The sequence below is a fragment of the Uloborus diversus genome, chromosome 9, assembly GCF_026930045.1.
Source record: "Uloborus diversus isolate 005 chromosome 9, Udiv.v.3.1, whole genome shotgun sequence".
In the NCBI taxonomy this organism is placed as follows: domain Eukaryota; kingdom Metazoa; phylum Arthropoda; class Arachnida; order Araneae; family Uloboridae; genus Uloborus; species Uloborus diversus.
The window spans coordinates 108,613,283-108,637,450 of NC_072739.1; the positions used below are offsets into that span (position 1 = coordinate 108,613,283).

Here is a 24,168-nt window from a genome sequence, read left to right on the forward strand (position 1 = left end):
AGGCGAATATCTGTTATTAAATAAATATCATTTTCAATATTTTCTTTTTAAACTTCAAAATTACCATCTCACTCTCACCCTTTTTGGCAGCACTGTGGTGCGTCCACATGTTTGGATTTTGATTTGCACCTTTGGGTTGGATGTGTTAATAAATAACATGCAAAAATTCAATTAATATTTTCATTTAATTTTTTTTAAACAAAAAACAGCAAACTGACTCATCGGTGTTGTGTATCAAACATTCATCCTTTGATCCTTGTTTCATTGTGATCGTAATATTCTGTGAGTATTGCTTAACGAGGATTTTTTGATCAACATTTCCGATTTATTATTAAATTATACATACTGGATAAAATGTTTGATCAATTCCTTTCGATTCCATTCCTTAGGACTTCTGTTCACTAGGATACACACTATCAAATATATCTAGCAAATTGTACTCTTGTGGAAAAATTTGTTGAAACTAAAACTCAAAAAAAAAAAAAAAAATGTTGACACTCTTTATTGCATTGTAATGTTTGAAGAAAAAAGAAAATTAGTCCTGATGTTGTTATGGTACTAATACTAAATCATTTGAATTTTTTGATCTGCATTTAGCGAATTAAGAATTTCAAAAAAAGATGTCCTCAATAAATAATGTCATTTGTGACTAGGGGAAAAAGGGGGGTAACAAGATGTGTAACCTCACATGTTTTTATTAAACAATAATGCTTCTGAAAAACAGAATGACAAGTGGAGCGAGTGGGGTAGTGAAGTCTGACACTTTGTAGGTAGAGAAGGATCAAATTTGTTGAAATAAATTAACTTTTTTTTTTATGGACAGACCCTTAGAATTCAGGCGTTAAGTATCAAAACCAGCCCAATCCATTAGTTTCAAAAGTTTTTTTTTTTTGCATAATTTGATACTTGGTGGATCAGAGGTCTGTCCAGAGGATATTTGGGTCCGTTAACGGACCCTTCACAAAAATCTGATCAACCAAAACGGACCTTTCACAAAATCCTGATCTACCAAAACGGACCCTTCACAAAATTCTGATCTTTCACAAATTGTTTATTGAAAGAGCAAATCTAAAAGCAAAATAACGCATATTAAAACTCATATTAAACCTAAACCGATAATTTTTGGAACCTTTTTCAAAGTCAAATTAGATGGATCAGCTTTTTGCAAAGAAAAAGAAATCAGCAATCTTGGTAATGCTCCTGCAAGCAATAAATTGCTACTGCCAAATAAATATAATGCTTGTTTGTTCATTGGAAAGAAATTAACAGCTGAAAATAAGTTTGGTTTTATACCCCAAAGCAGAATAATGCTAAATTTGCAACGTACGTCGCAGAATGGATGCATGAGCTGCAGAACAATTCTGTTTAAGTGTGAGAGGAAAACTGACAAATTTTCTGCAGAAATTCTGCAAATTTCAGTGAAATTACTGCAGAAACTGCGGTGCAGAAAATCTGCAGAAACAGCAGGGCCGAAAATATGCAGAAACAGCGGTGCCGAAAATCTGCTAAAACTGCAGTGCCGAAAATCTGCAGAAACTACGGTATAGAAAACCTGTAGAAACAGCAGATTTTCTACAAATATCTTCCAACTCAAGATAGAATTTTTCAGAAACTGTGCAGATTTCTTAAAACTAGGAGAAAATCTTAAATTCTCACAAATTACCATAATGTGGCGGAAAGCTCGCCATGTTGAATTCAATAAGTACTTTGTAAGACTTTCTCAATCGATTTTCATCCTCTGCAATTTCCACCATGCACGTATGTTTTGGAAACATGCCAACATTGAAACACGTCCATCGCCGGAAATTGCGTGTCTTGTTTGAGATTTCAATCCTTTTGCATCCAGAAAACAATTCAATTATTTAGAAAGTTTTGAAGTGTTTTATTATATGCCACCCAAACTGGACTCATTTTATTTATTAGTTCAGTAATTTCTTTATATAGTAACATTATTTTAATTGCTTTTTCATGCCATCTAAAATTAACCAAAAAAAAAAAAAAATGTGGTTTGCCACCGAGGTTGAAATTTTTATAAAATTTTGTATCTTTGCTCTTTCTGTGCGTTTTAGAAAGCATATTAACCTTTAGCCAACGGCGGTACATATGCTGTACCGACAAAAAGTGCGCTCTTCCTACGGCTGTGGTACAACGTCTGTACCAGTCCTTCCCTTCCCCCTCCAGTTACTTCCCGCAGTTGATAATCCTTTCACACACGCCTACGCAGGGAGAAAATGAATGAAACGCACTACACGCCTTTTGGGGGTCTGTCAATCAGAGGCGTTTGGCATAGTTTTGTTCCCAGTGAAGGAATATGTGGCGAAGTTTCGAAAAAGAGGGGAGAAAGTTAAGCAGAAGTAAAATACTTGAAGGAAAGAAAAATTTTTGATAGCCTTTTTCTGTTTAATAACCCAACAGTAAGGCTTCCTATAATTAATAACAGCATATTTTACTGAGTACAAAACACCTATTTAGTTTAAGCAGTGTAGATATTTAGGGAGCAGAGCGCAAGAAACATCATTCTCCAAAATATTTCTTTTGTTATGGTTTTATAAAAATAATTAAACACTTGAAAAGCATATCTTATTTTGCTAACTTTTCGAAAATGAATATCATGCTGAATAAGAAACAACTTACAATTTGCGATTTGCCACGTTTCATTTATTTCTTTATTTACATTTTAACTGAAAATTATTTGTAATACCGTTTCAACAAAACATGAAAAACATTCTAAAATCAATAAATTTGAAAGATAGGTTCAATTAAGAATCTGTGTCGTGAATCTTTTGGTTTGAAAATTGAAAGTTAGACTAAATGCTCATTTTTTTTTTTTTTTTTTTTTATTATTATTATAAAAAGAGTCACTAGCACAGCCAGAAATATCTTCTGGAGGGGGTTTTCTGTTCAAAACGAGCCTTTTCATATGTAAAAGTTATTGCACTAGGGATGGCAAGAATGTAAAATCAAGGGCTCTGAGGGGTGTTTTTACCCCCCCCCCCCCCCCTTCGCTACGCCTCAAAATCTATCTAATTGATCACTTATTGAGTGAAAAGCATAAAAACTTAATTTTGATATTTTAGAAAATATAAATGTATTTCCTTGATATTTTGTCTATAGCGAATATTATTTCAGTAGAAAGTCAAAAGGACTAAGGATATGCTGAATGAAACAAAATAAGTATGGTACACCGGGGCACGTTTACGAGGATTTTTTTTCGCTGAATTTTTTTATTTTATGGTTCAACTTAGGAATTCTTAAACGTTATGGCCTTATAAAGCAGTTAATAAAGTATAAATTTGTGCATTCAGTTTTCCCCCTGTTTGTATTTAAGGGGCTTAAAATGTTAATTTTTCAGTTAAAGTCGGTTGCTCCTCTTTCTTCCTTGCGCAAAAAAAAAAGAGAGGTTAAGTGAAAAGATTTATAAGAGCACCTGATATATCTTACTCAGTTTTCAATGAGAGTCTAATGTCTGTTTATTTTTTTTCTGTTAATTAATTCTTACATTTGGAACTGTTTATGCCAGTAAAAAAATGGAAGAAAGAGGTTGGTTTTCTGTTTACTCATGCGTATTTTTTTTTTACTTATCTTCTCTTACTCACAAATAACAACGTACTGGGTAGTGAAAATGTATTATAAAGATAGTACATAAATAGGAAATGTTGAAAAGAGGAAAGACTTGGAATCTAAAACAAATTTGCCCAGATATTTTTCTTGTGCATTGTGAAGGGAGCGGAACTTAATCCTTCAACAATTACTAGAGGTATTTCAACCACAATTAGAAGAAAGAGTGAATGGGGATATCAGGGGATTTGTAGGCTGTCTCTCCATATTATCTCACTCGACAGTGATTGACTTTGAAACGCCAGCTTCATATACAAAAAAGGGTGCCTTGCATGCTCTAAAAGATAGATAAGCGCTAACGTTCTTTATGTAAATGAATACGGTGTTCAAGCATATTCCGCTTGCACCTGCTCAGAAAAGCAAAGCAAGGAATTGTTCGCTATTATTGTGGATTCTTTCTTGGACACACGTATTAGTGTCATCATTTTTCTGAATAGCCAAGCTGAAAAGCACAGTTGCCTCCCTTGAATCTAAGGTATTCTACATTGTATTTACAATGACTTTGGTCTCAGTTGAACGCTATTTACCTCCGCATTTTAGCGCATAGATAAGGACATCTGGCATTTATTGAATCCAGTGGTCTACCTCACAAATAGAGTTTGATATTTATTATTTTGTTGTCGTTAGCCTTAGGTTAGATGAGAAGCGTTATTTCAGTGGCTTCAATTTTAAAACTGAACCAAATATACTTACAGAAAATCTAAACCTAGAGAACCCCATAAGGAACAAGGAGGGAAAAAAATTATTTTCAAACCATTGAATAAGTGATGACTAGCCAAGTATAGTGTCCCACTATAGTAACCCTGTATTGCGGAGAGCTCAGCGGTCGAAGTGGACATCGCCCCCTTTATGCTGTCCTATTCGGGGGGGGGAAGGAACTAAGAAAGCTTTGAGCCGTAGGGAGAGGGAAAAGATAATTGTATAGTTGCCGTAGCCTAAAGGTTAACTATTTTCGGAGAATCTCAATCGATTTAGGTTTGACACCTTTTTAAAGTTTTTTTTTTTTTTTTTTTTGATTTTATAGTTTTTATGATTAACTAATTTTCCAAATTCAGTGCTCTTTAGTTAGTCATTTGGTTGAAAGCTGTGATGTTTCCGGAAATATCTCATTTCCGCAGAAATAAAAAGCAACAGTCCAGTTAAAAAAAAAAAAAACTCCTATGTGAAACGATTTTGATTTTTAACATCCAGTTTGTGGAAAATGTCACGTTTTTTGCGCGTACAATGCTTGAAGTACTTGCAGAACAATTTTGGTCAAATGATTTTACGTTGCAGAACATCGTAAAGTATTCTGCATTGGGGGTTTTATCACAGCTAATTAGCAGGGGTGTTGTTGTAAACTTTTCTGAAAAGACGTTGGTAAGCACTTTTCTCCTTGCTCATGATTTAATAAACAATAATAATAATATATATCAGCGAAATCAACTTAGAACTGCAAAAGGGATAGTAAGGATGGGGGAAAAAACATGATTGCTTCAGATAGGGTTACCAACTTCAAAATTAAGGCCACCATTTACCGTCTTGCTTTAAACCTTTATAATGACTTGATTAGAAAATATTCTCATCATTTTACCAGCTCATCAATATTTGCATTTTTATGGTGTGGTGGGATGTTTAACTATTATTTTGGGAGAAAATTATATGGGTTTGATTTTTCGATGCTAACAAGGATGATTAGCTGGCTTGCCATTTTTTTTTCTTTAGATGTCTACATTTTGAAAAATACAATCTTTTAACATCTGATATGAGAATCATACTTTGTTCTTTTTTCAAGTTAACTTCGCTTTATTAGGATGCAAATAAATGAAAAGTCTCTATTTTTGTTAGAACACTCATTTCAAGTTTTTAAAGCAAAATTCCATTTTCTTTTATGAGTCAAAAATTAAAATGCTGAATCGATGGTTTAATTTTTTTTTTTTTTTTTTTTGCTTCAACTGTGTCCACAGATATTAATTATATATGTTTATCATAGCACTCTAAAATGCAATTTTAAAATAATTTTGCAAAAATTTATTTCTTTTACAAGCCATATTTATACTTTTGATGCCTTCACTTTGAGAATAGCGATCCCTTTGCATCTGCTATGAGAATCCGATTTTTTGAATTTTTGATGTTTAGTACGCTTTGTTAAGTGGTAAACAAATAAAATCTCTTTTTATTTTTGTTAAAATCACGGAATTTATAAGTTTTAAACAAAATTCTGTGCTTTTTAACAGTGTCTTGTTTCAAAAAGTTAAATGCTGAACCCTTGTCTGAATTTTTCTTTTTTTTTTCTTGTTACAATTATTTTAAATGCTGTACAGAAATATTTCTAGTATAATTTAACATAATGTAGAATGGTAGATAAGTATTGCTACTTGAGAGAGCGATGCCCCCCCTCCCTCCCGCCAAATACTTGATAAACACCCCAGAATGATATTCTTAACATAGAAGAGGAAAACACTCATCTTTAAGTTTAAATGATGCAGTTTGTGCCCTCTCTAAATTCTAAAAATTCGTTTTAACCAAAAAAAACCTTTTTTTTTTTTTTTTTTTTTTTTTTTTTTTTGCGAAATTATTTGATTTTTCACAAAACTAATTCACTTTTCACAAAATTATTTGATTTTTCACAAAAAACGGACCCTGTGAAAAATTCTGGACAGACCCCTGTGGATACAATCTTGCTGCTGTGGTGGCCTGATCGGTAAGGCGTCAGACTTGTGACCGAAGGGTCCCGGGTTCGATCCTCACTCGTCGAAGATCCACCGTCTTCATTAATGGTAACTGGTGGGTATAAAATATGCTCGTGGTCACAAAGTCCTCCAAGTGAAGTGATACCTCTGAGGGTGCTAGACGAGGGAATGCTCTGTTTCTGGTCTGGTTCAAAAATTAGAGCTGTCTTCAAGGTCCCATCCAACTAGTTAAGCCGCAAATAGTAGTAGGTACAGGGTACTCTGGAGTGAAAAGTCTTGCTGCAAGGCAATTAGGAGTGTATCTAGCTTAATTAGGTCAAAAACTGATATCAAAAGAACAGTTTTACAGCTTGATCCATGTTTTCTAATCTACCTGTAAAATTTTAAGCAGTGAATTGAGCTGGTTTTGATAGAAAATGCCCAATTGTAAGTTGTAATTTGATTTGCAAATTAGAATTCTAAATTATATAAACAGTGAATCCATTTATTATAGTCTGCATGCTCATTCTTATTTTGTGCAATTCTTTATGTTAATATCTTCACCAATTACAATCTGACCCCTGCAATGCATTAATGCTCAAAAGCATGGGTGCAAGACCTTCCATCTCAGGACAGATTTCCGTCTTGGGCAAAATTTCCAAGACGGAGGTCAGGACAGAAAAATTCAATGTTTCAGTTTTTACTTGAAAAAGAAAAATTGAGTGTTTGAAAAATATGCTTTAATTACTGGAACGTTCCATAACCACGAGTTTACATTGACATTCTCTCGATTTTCCGCCATGGTGTTGTTTTGTTTGCAACATGCTTTTGGAGGAGTGTATTTTAGACTTGTGCCGTTTGACTTTTTTTAGGTATAGTTCTATTATTTCAAACTCACTGCATTGCAGACTGCGGAGTTGCTTGCTATTCTCCCTGAATTTTTGAAATAATCGTCTCTAGTTGAAATTTTAGGCTTTTCTCTTGCTATTTTTGTCATTCTTTTGTCTTTTTTTTTTTTTTTTTCATTTTCATTTTTTTTTTTTTTTTTTTGGCAAACTTTACACGCATCAATGAAAATTATGTGCACTCTTAAAATGTCTTAGAGTTGAGTCTGAATCACCGATTGAGAGTGATTGCTGACGAGATGAAATGTTGACGTCACAGCAAAGGGCGTCCACATACCAGGTAAAATGGGATCAGGAATTTTGAAAATTTTAATGAAAATGGGAATTTTGGAAAGAATGGGGGGGGGAGATTTCAAGCTGGTTTGAAACACCAATGGGCAACCGTTCTTGCATTTTTGACAAAGACATGACGAATCACTAAATTCCAATGTCATTCAATCTAACACTCGCTAGAATGGAAGTATGGGGGGGGGAGAGAGTGAAAGAGAAAAGAACCCAGAAAAATAACGGCAGCGCGAGTTTGCGAGAAAACGCTGTTCTTGTGTTCAAAGAGGGTAAGTCCTCAAATTAATCCAAGATACTGAGGTCTTAAAAGGTTTATGTATAATCTAAGAGGGGGGGGGACTCATGGGCTCCAGTACAAAACATCGAAAAACTGAATTGAAAGCCATTTTTGAAGCTGGAGTGGTTTGGGATTTCTCCTCTGCAAACTCTTTAAAATTTAAAAGTTGAAAATTTTTAGTCTGTCTTTAATTATGTAAAAGTGGGGAGGGGGAGTTTTTAAAAAAATCTCGAAAACTGGAGTCTTAAAAACACTAATTTAGGCAATCTTTGGTGAATTTATGAGAGATAGTTTTGGTGTTCTAACATGAAAATGTTTTGTAGCTGATGTATTAAAAACTATTTGAGGCTATACTTAAATGACTTAAGAGAAGGGAATTTGAGACCCTCTCCCGAATTGTGCTTGTAATTGAAGTCTTAAAACTTATAGGCTGTCTTTGGCAATGTCAAGAGGAGGAGAGGGGTCTCTCTTTAGGCGAAATTCCGAAACTGGAGTCTTAAAAGCGCAACTTTAGACTGTCTTGGGGTTCTTGTCCCCCTTCCATGAAAAATATTCAAAGCTGAAGTATTCAGAACTCAGCTTCAGGTAATCTTTGGAAGAATTAAGAACAGGGAATTCAAAGACTTTCTCTCAATAAATTTTAGAACTTAAATTCTCAAAACTTCGGTGATGAAAATGGGAACCACAAATTTAAGTCAAATTTAGTGAACTTAGGGGAAGGAGTTTGGGGAGGGGGGCTCGCTCCCCCGAAAATTTCTTTATGCTGAAGTATTGAAATGTTATTTTGGCTATTTTTGAGTGAGTTCAGAGTTAATGAAATCAGGGGTCTTTCTCCAGGAGTGCCCACCTAGGGGGGGGGGGGAGGAGGTCATGGCACAGGCTGCGCCATTGAAATTTTTAAGGGGGTTGTTTGAGGGGTATTTTTTTCATTTTTAGGGAGGGTCTTTGGAATATTTATGTGGGGAGGGGGGTGATCCCTTGATCTTAGGGGGGTGAGCACCCCTGCTTTCTCAAAACATTTTTAAAATTGAAGTCTTAAAACTTTGGGTTGTCTTTTGCGGGCAATGTGGGGGGGGGGGGGAGTTGCTCTTTCAATAGAAGAATAAATCTTAAACACTAACTTACGCTAACTTTAGTAAACACAATGAGAAGGGGGGTTCTAAAATTTAGAGAGCTCTATTTTGGTCTATCTTTGTATGATTTAAGGGGGAAGGGTGCAGAAAGTTTCATTCAAAAAGTTTCCGGTATTAAAGCATTAAAACTTTTAGGTGATCATAAATCATAACAGGGGTACTATCCCTAGATAGAAATTTAGAAACTGAAGCCTTTTTAAAATTCAAATTTAGGACATTTGTGGTGAACTCAGAGGAAAGAGCAGAAATTCTCCTCCAAAAATTTTTTGATGCTGAAATATTTAAAACACCAGTTTAGGCTATATTTGAGGCCTTAAGAGGGGTGTGATTCAGGGGCCCTGCCTGAGGTCAGGATTCAGTTCCCCTATTTCTTTTTTTAATTAATGAATATCGGAAAGTTTACCTTGTTTAAAAAATATATCCACTTCATTGAAGCAGTTTTTTTATTGCTAATTTCACCACCTGCTATCTTATTAAAGTTCTTTTTCAAATGAAGACTGTGTGTGTGTGTGGGGGGGGGGGGTGCCAGTTCATCATCATTAGTAGCCCATACCTTTCCCCTACCTTTCTTTCTTTACTGGTTTGTTGGGGCTACCTTAGGTAGAACTTCGGATCAGAACTGATTTATGTTGCAAAAGTGAAAATCTTATGTCCCAAGCGACTTGATTGTAAAGCTGAACACTGGGAAATTTGGTTAGTAGCCAGTGGCCGGTAGACTCAGTTTTATTAGTATCCACTTTTTAAAGTTAGTAGCCACTTTTTAAAACTGCTACTATGTTTCAAATTTTTATTAACAATGAAAAAAAGTATCATCAGAATATCGCTCACGCGCAAGAAAGGTGACACAACCAAAAAGCATAAAATTTTACAGGAAAGACAAAAAAAAAAAAAAAACTGAAACCTTTTAGAACAGTGCAAAATAAGGAAAAAGTTTGGTTTTAGAGCATTAGTAAATCATTTTGCAAACCGTAGGGACCTTTATGATGTTTTTCCTGTTGTAAACAACATCTCAAACTGTTATATATTTCGTTCTCTGTAACCTGCCAACTATTCATGAGCATGTCCTAGAGGATGTATGCAAAATGCTTTTAGTTTTTAAATATGACTTATAACTAGATGCCTATGTGGAGTGGCCATCATTAGCACCAGGTTCTGATATGGCTGGATGTTTATTAGTAGCAGTAGTTGATACAAGACTTCAATATTAGGGAGAAAAATCCTGTGTTCAATAAAAACTGTTCTAATCTAATAATCTTTTTTGTATAAATATGTTTGGGGGGAAAATAGAAGACTTCAAATTCTTTCAAAAAGTGTAGGTGAAAAATGGTTAACTAGGGGGACCCGGGGTAAAATGGGTATAGTTGCATTTTTCTTGATTTTATTCTACTGGACAACATTTTTTGAAAATAAAAAAATATGATGAAAATGTTTACATACAGGCAACATTTTAACTTGAGGCAAAAAAATCTAGCAACTCATTTACCAGGCTTAGCAACAGTTTTATTTTTCAGAACACAAAACAATGCGTTTATAGTGAGTGATAAACTTCTTTCTAGAAAAAATTTACAGGAAGAGTTTTGGAAGTTTTTTATTTGGATTTGATAGAAAAAGAACTTTTCTAACAGAAAACTCAAAAAATAAATAAATTTTAATATTTACAAAAATTTTATAGTACTTTTAGTTGCATGGGGTAAAATGGGTATAGCCAACATTTTCGAGTTAAAGACATTGAATGCATGAAGATTAAAAAATTTAAATGATCTTTGCAAGATAAATGTTAGATATTATTCATCTTTTAAACTAAAAGTATGTTTTAAAAAGTTTTATAAATAATTACTCTTCATTTATTTGTTCTATTTTAATTACTATAACTTATGCTAATTAGTACTTAAATGTATTATATTTTTGATTATTATCGATATAGTTCATGATTACTGTAGGTTAGCAATTTACTTTAAGTTTTTTTATGTATATGGTTCATTGCTACACATTATAAAACATATTAAGTATTGATAGCTAATATGCTGTCTTTTAAATTTCCTTTTAAAACCACCAACCCTTGCCCAGAACATAGTCTAAATACAACCTCACACACAATCACAACAGAATCCTTATGCCTCATAGCAAAGTTGTACTAAATAAATAAATCCTCCTGCTATATCTCTTGGTTCACTGCCATTTTTTTAGCACTGGTAAGGAAATGAGAAATTTACAAAAAAAAAGTAAGAGTCCAAACAAAGGTGGGAGAAGTTTTAATTACAGAGCAGGTGGTTGCAAGATTGTACACGAACAGACAAAAAACAAACAAAAGCAGAAAAAATAAATAAATATACATAAAATAAATAAATTTAAAAAAAACAGTAACAATAATTGATAAAATAACTAATGAAGTAGAAGTGAAAACTACTAGTTCTCCTAGTTGTTAATCCAGCAATTGGCGACAGGCACGTTGTTAAATTTGTGGAATTCATAGGTTTAATCACTGAAATCTCAGCTGAAGGTGAATTTACTACAAAATCATCTGCCAAATTATTCGATGCTCCCCAAGAAAGATGACATTGATGTTGTGCAGACATCACAAAGTTGTAAAACTACTACCTCAGTCAAACCGCAAGTCTTTGCCAATGCGCTTTTTGTTCATAAATTTGGTTCTGTAAACATTTTTTGTGGTTGTTTTGGATTAAAGTTTTATCCTCCAATGCAATTATATTCAATTTAAAAAAATTTTCTACATTAGTTACAGTGTAGTTCAACTTTAAATAGCATATACCCATTTTATCCCGGTGTATACCCATTTTATCCCGAAGCATGGGGTGAAATGGGTATACACCGGAATAAAATAGGTATACCCCCTTTACACAAAATTCAAAGCAAAAGCACAAACTATGTCCAATTAGACCTAAGGTACACAATGTATAGAATATTGAATAAAAACACAATTATATTTCATGATATTCTGCTATGGGTCACTGAAATTAAAAATGCTGTTTTTTATACCCATTTTACCCCGGGTGACCCTATCATTATATCTATCTTTTTGAGCAGACTTCAATACTTGTTAGAAGAGGAATGTTTTATGTTCGAAGAATAAAAATACTTTTTTACTTTTTGAAGCAATTTTCAGCCCAATTCAATTGGGAATGCAAGTAGAGTGACTGAGCAAGAGTGGCGACTGGGGGTGGCGATCGATGACACATTTTTTAATGGCCACTTTTGCAACTTTAATTGGCACATGGCGAGTGGCGACTGCTAATTTCAGCTTTGCTTTATTGCTGCAATAAAAATGTTTACAATCAGCAAAACACTAATGACTGGGAGCTGCAAACACTTTTACCCTAACATTATCCAACATCATCTAAAATTGCGTTTTTGGAACTTCAATTTTGAAATATTGCCGAAGGAGGGTTCGTGAACTCGATCCCTTCGATAATGCATTCAAAAATCGTATAAACGTTATGAAAGATGGAGTACAATTTCATTTTTAAAGTTCCAATTTCAAGGAGAACCCAGAGCGCCCCCCCCCCTTTTCTCTAATATTTTTGAAGATCACCCAATAATGTGATTTTGGGACTATCAGTTTGAAATAATTGATGTAAGAGTCCCTGAACTTTACTAAAATGGCCTACTATTGGGTGTTTTGGACTTCAATTTAAAAAAATCCTCCTGTACCCCCCCCCCCCCCCCCCCCCCCGTTATTGGCAGTTTTTAGGTTTTTGGAATTAGGATATTAAAACGCTTAAATATTACAATTTAAAGGGCTTAAAATTCAAATCAAACATGGATTCCACAAATTCCGAAACTGACTTTGATGCATAGATCCACTCCATTTTCCTGGCGCCTCATAATTTTCAACCTAGACAACTTCTCCAAAGTTGTAATCTTGGTTGATTCCAGAGCAGGTATTCAGGCAGTTATAAAGATCCAAATCACCGAATCAAATATCATCTCAGGAATTAAAAAGAACGTGATTGTTCTAATAGCTGCAAATAAGACCATTACCTTCCAGTGGGTTCCCTCACACGTGGGTATCCATGGAAACAAAATGGCTGACTCCCTGGCCAAGCAAGGTTCTTTAGATCGCCAAGTGAACTGTCCCATTCTCAGTGAGTCCCCTTACTTGTTTCTGCAAAAACCAAATTCAAGACCAACTTAAGCCATAAACAAAGCCAACTCGAACGGCAAACCTTGGCCGAAATTCAAGAGATCTGGGGGACTTACTGTAATAAACCTCGAGCGGAAGCTGTGGCCCTTTTTAGTCTCTTTTCAGGCCATGATTGCCTGGCTGAGCACCTCCACAAGATAGGTATCTTAACATATAGTACCTGTCTAATTTGTGGTTATGGCAACATGAATGCTACTCATCTCTCCTGCTCAAAACTTAACCCAACTAATGAAAACAAAATTTACTCGGAAAGCTTTATTCGTCTGCACAAACAGTCATGGACTCCCTGAAATGACTTTCTCTTTATTTCTGCTACAATTGTGAAGCCCTCTAATTTACAGATTTATTTTTGTTTTTAAATTGTTACTATTGTTGTATGTTCAATTGTTTATTGTAATTTTTTTTTTTTTTTCCTGTTCTTTGCTGCCTTTTAAATAGATGAATATCCTTCTGAATAAAGCCAGATGTAACAACACACATTCATTTTTTTTTTATATAAAATCTTTTATCTGATACTAGTTTACTTTTAGTCTACTTTTTACCTTTAAAAGAACAAAATGGACAACTATGACTTTGAATTTACCTGTAGAATTTTTAATTTTAGGTTATTAAAACCAAGAACCTTGTAAGTTACTCAAATGGGCTACTGTGCTGAAATAAATTCCCATGGAAAATATGCATTGAATCCTAGAGGAAATCTCTGGCTAAATGGTATGTTTTGATCAGTTTCACTTAAAATCTCATGTTTTTTTACAAGTCTTTATAGTTTGAGTAATATATTTTTAGTCCTGGCCCTTTGTATGTATGTGAAACATAATTTGATTTTATTTTCAAATTGTCTTAATTTGAGACTTGATATTATATACAGTCGAATCTGTCTATCTCGAATTTCACGGGATGGAAAAAAATTTCGAGATAAAGAAGTTTTGAGGCACGGAGGTTTTGAGAAACTTATTGAAATCTGATGATGAAAATTTTTTAATTTTAAACCAAAGACTAAACATGCGAAATATTAAATTTCCGTAATAGCTTTGTTAGGTATTTGTTCTACTATTTTATACTAAGCACTTATTGCAAGTTTAAGGAATCATTTTGACAGTAATGAAATTTTAAGCATACCTTTTGCAAGCAAAATATGTAGTCTTTTATTGTTTTTCGGTGCCTGATTTTTTTTAGATTCAAATATCCTCTCTTGAGGTTGGCAATGCTGAAAACCCATCTTGCCCTATTGTACATACTTGGTGGCAATTTCATTTTTCTTTCATTAATGGATTGCCGTCCAAAAATTCTAGAAATTTCACTTTTTCATCATTTGAAAAAATCTTTAGCTTTCTTTTCACGCCTATCATCTAGGTTTTCTACGCAATCACAACTTCAAGCAAGAGATCACTCACAGGATCAGTACCTAAACCAGATAACAGATAATGAAACGGGTTTTAATTTGAATGACCTTACGAACTTTGAAAAGTCACCCCACATGTCAAATTTGTCAAGCCCAGCTCTCTCCTCACTGTCCCATTCTCTGCCCTCTGCTCTGCTTCCGAGAAAGTGCCTCGAAATGACTGTCCTTTCGTTAGTCTTCCTGAAAAAAATAATACCTAGGTGCATTTCTCCTTTATTTCCCCTGCCCTTGAGAATAGTGCTACTGTTTCTGTGTTTAAGGAAAGTTGTTTGCTGTTTTTGAAGATGCTGGGCTTCGATTTGAAAATGTCAGCATGCTAAGGATTCGAGATATAGAGGTATTCGGGATTTTTTATTTCGAAATAAACATGGAAAATACATTAAATTTTGGCTGAAAAATGCAGGGAAATTAAAAAATTTTTGAGATAGACAGGTTTTTCGAGATAAGCAGGTTTGAGATAGACAGGTTCGACTGTATATGTTACTGTGAAATTCCCTAATATAGTTAATGGCAACCACAGCCGGTGAACTTTCACTTACCAAAGGCATTAACGAAACACCAAACATTTCCGGTCTATCACCGATGAAAGTCGACAATCTTCTATTTCGGCCTTTCACCGTAACATATATACAGCTGTACTTGTAATGCAGAAAAAATAAGCAATAAAACCTGAAAAAAGTGTATCGACACTTTTTAATTTCTGTGCTTACATTTTTTATAACCAATAATCTAATCTTTTTTTGTGTGTGTGTGTGTGCGTATGTGTGTACCACAGGACATAATTATTTTTCCTATTGAATTGATTTTTTCTGTTACGAGGTTATGACCAAACAGAATATAATTTTGGTTACTGTGCTCTCTTCTATGTCAGAGATGAAACTACCTTCTAGTTTTCTCTGAAAGACTTAATTTAATATGTCTTTATCTTCGAAGGATGGGCTTATAACTGCTTGTTGTCATAAAAACAAAACTCTTAAAATGTGGTTATGTTGCATAGTGTTTAGTTCACAACCTGATTGATATTTTCTTCATTTTTTTTCTGCATAGGCAGTCAGTTGTAAATCCTACTTTCTGGAGGCATTTCTGCATTGTTATTTCCATTTCTAAATTTTATGTGTAACTGATAAACTTGATGACCTTTCTTATCTCTATTTTCATGGATAAACCAATTTTAAAATTACATATCGTAGCCTCAGAGCTACAGTAGGATATCTTAGTGTTATTCCTGGGATTAGATGTCTTAGTGTTGCTCTGAGGCAACGATATACAGTATAGCCTTGATATAACGATTGTCAAGGGACAGAAAAAAGTGATCATTAAATCAAAGAAATTGTTAAATCGAGGACCATTGACATTCTCTGTAGTCAAATCTAGACCAGTGAAATGTAATTTAGGAAATTGTTAAATCGAAGTACAGTGAACCTTCTCTAGAGTGACCACTCTCCGTTCCTGAAAAAAGTGGTCGCTAATGAAGGTTTGGTCACTCTTAGAGGTCATTTTAGAACATGCAAAAAGCAAATATAGCACTAATTAGCCGTTATTTATGTTCTTCCTGCAATGTATGATTCAGGAACATTATGATAAAAATGTATTTAAATATAGAAACTATTTTTTTTAATATAAAATATACTTTTCAAATGATTTTTTCATTTAAAAACTATTTATTAAGCTTTAAAATATGTGAAGAGATTTGCCTGCTTTAGATCCTTAGATTTCTTCAGTTTTCAGCTGTAAAAATTAACTACTAATGTCCATAATAATCATTAGTGTAATCTGAAAGCAAGGTAAGATTACCTATTTCTGTAAGCATACTTACCAACTCTACTGTTTTTAATGGGAGACTCCCGTTTTTTGCTTTCCATCTCCCTATTTCCCGTTTTTTACCATTTTTCTCCTGTTTTTTGCAGCTTTTTCAATCAATCATAAAAAGTTTCAGTTTCTTCTCAATAGATGGCACCCTTTTTCTTGTCATCCACCAGGGTCAGGGAAAAAGAAATTTTCCAACTAATAACTCATTTAGTAAAAGTTTATTTTTGAAAGCTTTCCATATTGCATGTTCAACAAAACATGTGCTTTGCCAAAAAATTGCAGCAGATTTCAATCCCTTTGCATCTTGAAAATGTTTCAATTATTTTGAAAAGTTTGAAGTTATTTTGACATGTGCTACCCCATACCTACGCATTTTATATTTTATTTTTCATATTTTTTTTTTTTTTTTTTGCTGCAAACCAATTAGCTTAGATCTGCAAGAAATCCCCACTTCACTTTAAATTTAGTATTTATGTTATTTAAAAGCATAATTTAATAATTTTGTTGTGAAATATGTCACTAGTGAATCATCTATATACCTATAGTGGAATCTCCTGTTTTTATTTTTCTTCAAAAATTGGCAAGTATGTGTAAGAGTTTGTCGTGCAACAGCTTTGGCAGTACAGCATTTTAATCACCTTCATTTTCCTCATTGGAATTTGATTGAGTGCCTGAAAGGCAAAAACATTCCTTTTACCGCTAATTTCTTTTCTGATTTTTCTTTGTCGTGTGAGTTTACGACTTCTATATGATTCTTGATCGTTAGATTAATTCACTTGTGCAACGTTTTAAAAGTGATGTATGGTAATGAAATGTAAAATGCAAATTCACTGAAGCCAATTCTTGAGCTATTTAAATGAGTTAAAAGTTGATTTTATCCACTCTAATGAACCAGGAATGCTCCATTCTCAGCATTAGGACTGTTAGGAGACTCCTTGCTTGCACCCTGACCATATTGTTGGACGTGATATGGAACACATACAGAACTAACTCAAAATGTCTAGAGACCAAACTTTATTTGTGCCCTGCCATCTACACAACATGGTGCAGAATTGCTCTTCCACAAAAAAAAAAAAAAAAAACAGCCAACCACCTGTCAACACAAGGTACTATTTTATGTGGCGCCACCTGCCAGCCAAATTGACTTACTACAGAATTTGCATAAATCACAATAAATAAAGAATTGAATAATTAAAAATAGAAAACAGTTCAAAGTTCTTGTCTGATCCGTTTCACAACAAAGACAACGGTAAGTTTGTTTTCCCTCAACTTTTATGTACATGTCATGTTAGAACAAAGTAAAAGTATAGTGTGATTTTTACTGAGCTTTTCCTACCAACACACTAACTCATATTCAAATAATTAAATTAAAAAGTTATGGCAAAAAAGGTCACGTTACGGACTCTACATAAATGTCAAAAATACCGTGAAATGACCCTTTAGTTTCTTACAGCTTTTTGTCCCCAATTTTCAGTTTTTGATAATAATATCGGATAAAGTATTAGGAGACCTCAAGATAATCAAAATGAAATGTTTCGGGATAGAAAAAGTAAATTTTTTGAAAAATATAGTAAACTTCCGATTATACACGAAATTAGGTGGCGCGGTAACCGCGGATAAGCTAAAACTACATTATCTGAATAATCAATAAGAAACGAAACTAGTGTACATAATAGCTAAAAAATATGAAAGACACTCACATAACATCTAAATTATAGCTCAAGGCGATAACATTGAATGTAAAAAGAATATGTAGAAGCTAAAAACAAGCAATAACACAATCAGAAGTTTAAAAAAACATTTAATGACTATAATATTAGTACATATTTTAAATTTTTACATAAAAGTCGGTTAGTTGTAAGTCATCACCATTAAAAAAAATATGAAAAGACCTGCGAATAGTCAGACCGCCGATAATCGAGAGTTTACGGTAGCTAAAAACATATAAGGGATCTTTAAACTAGTTTCTTGTTTGTTTATTGTGAGAGTAGCCAAGCATTGAGCAGAAAATGTAAGTTGACTTATGATAATTTCTCACCAGTTTAAACATGGAGAAAAACAAAGAGCAGAAATCTATCAAATTCACTGGATTTATCATCTTAGGGTCTGGGGTTCAATTCTAGTTGTGTCAGTGCGAGCGGGTGTTTTTTATTCAAGGAATAATTTTACGAACCATCTTTTTATGCTTTTGCATGCTTTTGATTTTTTGTCGTATACTTTCTCTCACAGATGTTTTTTTTTTTATTTGTGCTCGAAATCTATCAGTTTGATATGTGCATTTCTGCTCTAGTATTGGTTCATTTTTCGTATGTATTGGCATTTCATCTGAAAAGTCACACTCATCTAAGTATCTTTCATACTTTTATTAATGTTCAAACCTCAAGCCATTAAATATTTTGCACAAAATCAATTATTTAAAAAAATAATGAAAATACCTTCAGTGTGATAAAAAAAGAAATGTTTAATGGAACATTAATGATACCTTTAACTTCATGCCTTTGTACTACATGCCTTTTAAACTTAGTTTAATGTTAAATACAATTCTTAAAATGTTAAAAGTTTATGAAGATTTGCAGTAGTACAGATGAAACTTTGAATTCTTAATTTTGGTTATTATGAGATTTTTTTTTTTTTTAATTTTTTTACCAGATAAAGATAAGTTTGGTGAAAGGCTTATGAAGAAAATGGGCTGGAGTGAGGGTAAAGGTCTTGGAAAAAGTGAAAATGGTATTAAGGAAAATATAAAAGTGAGATTGAAGAATAATAACTCAGGTAACATTTTTGTATATTTAGATTATGCTTTTCTTGTTATACCTATGTCAGTTAGACAAATTTGGTCACTATAAAGTAAATGTATAACTTTGCAAATTATTTCGTGATGATTGAAAAATATTTTGATAATTTTTAAGTCATGCTTAATTTTAAAAATGAAATGTTTTAACATTTCATTTTGTGCTGACAGGGTATTGGTTAGACGCTGGTCTTTTATACCGAAAAGCACAGGTTCAAACCTGACTCTCTTCGGTGGATTTTCAAGCTGCAGTAAATCGACAGTGTCTGTGTTGTATGATTATGCGACAATATAAAAGATCGCTCGAGTACTTGTTTGATTTGGAGTGCCCTTAAATGCCTAGTACAGGTTTTCATCGAAGAGAGCTGAGGTGCATACATCTAGTGGGAAAACTGGATGTCAAAATTCTTGTCCACGGTTCGTACTTCCTTAAAAAATCCTAAGAGACCCTTAATTTCATCAAACGAAATTGAAGTCCCTAAAAAACCCTTAAAAAGTCCTTAATTTTTTAAAAACTATATGAAGTTTAGTCCACATTTTCTTATTTTTTCTATTTTTGGTTCTCAAATCTTCATCCTCCGTGATACCTGCCGAAAATTTATGTTTGGGAAACATGCTAATGACGTCAAACACCTGTTTCACCGAATATTGCTTGCCTTGTTTGATGCTTCGATCTTTTTGAATTCTGCAAATATTTCAATCCTTTTTAATGTTAGAAGGTTTTTTTTTTTTAGTGATATGAACCCTGTTGTAGTAAAAGCATCTACCAATAGTGGTGAGTCCCCTCCCCCTCTTCTGATAAAGGTACGATAAAGGTCCCAATATGGGAATTCAAAAGTGAAAAAGGTTTACTGTCTTAAATTTTTTAAAATATTAATTATTGATGACTGTGCAATTATGTTGTGTGATTTTCTTTTTCATTGTTTTATAACTTCAGAGAGCAAAGAATTATATTCTGTAAGAAATTGAATTAAGAAAAAATTAGCACCGAATCTAAAACATAATAGTTGCGTGTTTTAGAGTCAGCTCACCCTAGAGTTTTGTCTGTATGCTAAGGCATTACTATTCAACATCTGCCTTAATAAACGTCATCTATTTAATAAAATTTGCTTGCTGCATAGAGAAAAAACGGAACTCATCTGTGCATTATTAAATGCTGACGATACTATGAAATGTTTGTATTTTAGTATGTTTCTTCACATTGCCATGCGATTTTGGTATTTTTCATGCCAGTTGGATCACATGTCTGCAATATTCAGAGATATTTTTAGAAGTAGATATTACATTAAGAAGAAATTGGAAAAGCATGTAAAAAAAATATGTATTTTACTAGTGATAAAACTTCTGATTCAGAACAATGTAATCTTCATGTAGTCTTTCAACAAAATTCAAGGCCGTATCCAGAGGGGGGGGGGCCTAAGGGGCCCGGGCCCTCTGGATACCCCCGAAACCCAAAATGTTTTGTACCGTAAAACAGAAGAAGGTTTTTTTTTTCTTTTTTTAAATTCCTATTGTCAGAAAAAGAAAATAACAATTTTTTTTTTAATTCTTAATTTTGCTACTATTCAAAATTTATAATATTTTGAAGAAATACAGAAAAAGCAGTTCTAGTTCTCATTAGCTGCAAGGCACACTTGAAATTTAGACCTTTAATTAGGACTTCTTGCTCCCTTTCCCAATTCAATTCAGGGCAATCCAGGGTCAAGGCAGGCCCTTTGTCAGTTCGGTAGACTTTTCAAGTCTACCAAACTGACTTCTGTGCACTTCCTCCTCCAGAGGCGTGTACAGAAATTTTGGTTCTGCCACAACTGCTTTTTTTTGGGCCCCCTCCATAATGTTTACCCATATACATATTTTCAACCCTAGGTCTTAAAATATTGGGCCCCATTTAAGCTCGGGCCCGGGACAACAGGTGTCCCTTCTCCCCTCTGTGCACGACCCTGCCCTCCTCCCCTTAAAACTCTTATAAAACACACTGTACTGATTTCGAGCCGGGGACTCCCCAAAGGCTGGGCCCCTAGTTTCCGATTAGGCGAGTATCTTGTTACCAAGATGTGCAAAATTCAGCTCCTTGATACATCCTGAGAAAAAAATGCAAAAATCACGATTCTCGCGTTTTTGTTGCATAATTTTCAAGATCATTTTTGTGACTGATATGTTTCTTGTCTTGCATTTATTTAATGCCGAATTCAGTATCATGGAAGTTCTTTTGTTATTGCTTGTTTTTTTCTAACTTCTACTGCATACTGTTAATACCTTATGTGTAAGAAAAAAATAACACTTACTCTACTCTCTTTCATTTTCTGCACTACTTGTGATTGAAAAAAAGTCGTTTCGAGAAACATTTCCTTGCATTTATTTTTAACTTAAAACGGGTGTGTCTTACAAAGTTATTATCATTTTGTAAGACTGTGCAATCAACTTCTGAAAATGAAAATAAAGAGCTTCAAATAATTTCAACTGTTAGAGAGTCTTTGAAAATTATTTAAGTTTTTGAAATTCCTTGAAAAGTTCTTCAATTTTGTATCTTATCAAGAAAATAAAGTATGAATTGTCAAATGGCCAGAATATTACTCTTCCGTTCTTATTTTCTGAATGTCTACACCATTTCTTTTAAACTCTTTTGTACAAGTTTCATACTGCAGGGCATTTAATGAAAAAAAAAAAAATGGGGGTAGGGGGAGTGATCAGAAACAAACTTCACTAAAAGCCGATATGAGCAGATGGGGCGGGGTGCTTCTCTTTTCTCCTCTCTCGTTTTTCCTCTCTGTCCATTAAGTTCCATGATTTGTCGAGCAAGCAATTTTTATTTTGTTTGATCTTGATTTGCAAAAGAATGTATAACTTTTAAAAGACTTTGTTTGCCTCTTTTTTTTTCTTCATATTTTTGTAGTCTCAATTACCTAATATAAAGCCTCAAAATACAGATTTTTTTTTTCAAAAATTTCTCGGGGGAAAAACCTCCGAACCCCCTGAAATTATGGATGTTCTACATCCGACTTAAAGGGACACTCTCCTGTTATCCTTACCACTACAAGGTGAATAAAAAAATAATAAGAAATTAAAATAACAACAGTTCAAACAGTGGAATCATTAAAAATCGAGACAAAACGTCTTCTATGTTAACATTTTTATGCGTTTGGTGTGTCTATATATACTATATGTGTGTGTGTGTGTTAAGGCAATGTGCTAATCCGGGCCCCTCCCGAAAAAAATTTCTGGATACGGCCTTGACAAAATTACATACCAAAATGACTGCTATGAAATAATTCTGTACTGCAACAATCCTTTTTGTAGGTGTTGGCTGGAAAAATAAATGCACTAATGTAAGAAATTCAGACTATGACGTAGTATTAAATGATTTGTGGCAAAACTATGCGCCTGGAAAGGAGCATTATTCTGATTCCACTTTATCTGATGGAAGCCTAGAGGACAGGTCTCAAAAGTTTAGGAATAGACTGCAGTAAGTTCTGGCATTTTTATTTTTATTTAAATAATTGCTATATTTTACTGAAGAAGCATTTGATTTTAAGGCTCTTCTATACCGTCCATCTTGGTTTTCGACGCTAATGCTTTCTCTACGGGAAAATCTGCTACCTATACAAAGCATAACACGAGAAATTACTGGAATATTTTCATGCGGTTTGTTTTAAACGATGGCTATGACTTAGAACTAGAGATGCTCTTTTTTATTTTTTCTGTAGTTATTTTGAAATTTTTTTAATAACATTTTAAAACTTTAAACGACTATTTTCAAACGTTTGAAAAATGATATGGAAAAACGGAAAAAGGAGCGCAAGAGATTGAACATTTCTCTTTAAAAACATATTTTGAGTTTGTTTCTGAGACAATTTGTTCTATTGATATTCTCCACGGAGTAAAGCCTTATTTTCGAAAAATTGAGAAAAACTGCGAAAGACACGCCTTCCACCAGACCACACCCATTTCCCCCCCACACCCCACTTTGAGGGACCACTTTCTCTTCTCCCCCAGGGTCTTTGGCTGCTTCTCCGCTTTTCCCCTCTGCCTCGCCACAGGCCTCGCCAGGCAATAAACTGGATCCCTACTAATGACCATTCATTCTTTGTCGTTTTTTGTGTTGGTCTTGTATCTATGTGACTCGACGGTGACATCCGTTCTAAAAAGAAAACGCATTTTTTTTTCTTTTTTCGAGTTCCTCGATAAGTTTTTGAAATTATTTAGGTGATATATTTTTCAATGCTGTTTTAATATAAGTACACCGTTTGAGTGTAGAAGTTATTTTGTTTAAAGAATCTGTGTAAATTACTGCATCTTATAATGGGAAAAAATGTGAGTCTTCTCGTTTGAAGATTCATATACATATTTCAAGAATTGTCATTGCTTGAACTTTTGTCTTAATCATTTGCGCATAACCAAGATCAAAGAGCTCTACTCAGGTCCGCGCCAAGCCTGATCAACGCCGTTGTGAAAATGTCTTTTGAGCGCCTTTATGCAGTGGCGTTCGGCGAAAATATAGTTAACAGCTGGATTGACGTTTTGTAGACCAATGTGACGTAGAAAAAAATACGTTTGTCATTTAATTGATTTTGAAAAAAATGTGTATTTAATTTTGGATTACAGTGCACGTGTGTGATTACAGTTTCACTTCATATCTCGAACTTATTTCGAGTTCAGTAGTTCCTCTGATATGCTAATGCGTTTAGGAAAAAGAAAATATTTCAAATATTAACAATTCTAAAATACGGAAGGCATTGAATATGATATCTAAAACAAGTACATTGTCCAAAGCTCTTTTTCTGACACACAAATAGTTAAAAAAAAAAAAAGGAGAGGGAGAGGAATCGAGTAATTATGGTCAAGTCGTTACTTTTTGGAACTAAAAAGTTAGCCAAAATTGTAGTCTACAATATACAAATATTACGCACAAGTAAAATATATGCAAATACACTTACCATAATTTTTATGTATGATAAAATGAAATAGTCGAATTTCCGCGAGCAATAATTTAAAATCACAAAGAGATATATTGCACAAATTATAGTACAACATATTCTCCTCAAGATCCAAAATGAAGAATAGAAAATTTCTCGCGCCTCATATGTTCAGCTTCGTGTACAACCCTAAACAGCATTCACGCCTCCACATGAAGAAGA

General features: G+C 33.7%; 1 protein-coding gene across 1 annotated transcript in view; it reads left to right on the forward strand.

Annotated features, from left to right (window-relative positions):
* Positions 1 to 102: 102 nt before the first annotated feature.
* The window catches only part of LOC129229386 (PIN2/TERF1-interacting telomerase inhibitor 1-like), a gene marked incomplete at its 3' end in the record, with an annotated part of 39,675 nt that continues 15,609 nt past the window's right edge, over positions 103 to 24,168 (forward strand). Inside the window, 4 exon segments of the mRNA XM_054863682.1 lie at positions 103 to 282; positions 13,636 to 13,742; positions 18,892 to 19,014; positions 22,331 to 22,496. Of these exon segments, the coding sequence (XP_054719657.1) occupies positions 13,670 to 13,742; positions 18,892 to 19,014; positions 22,331 to 22,496 (362 nt within the window).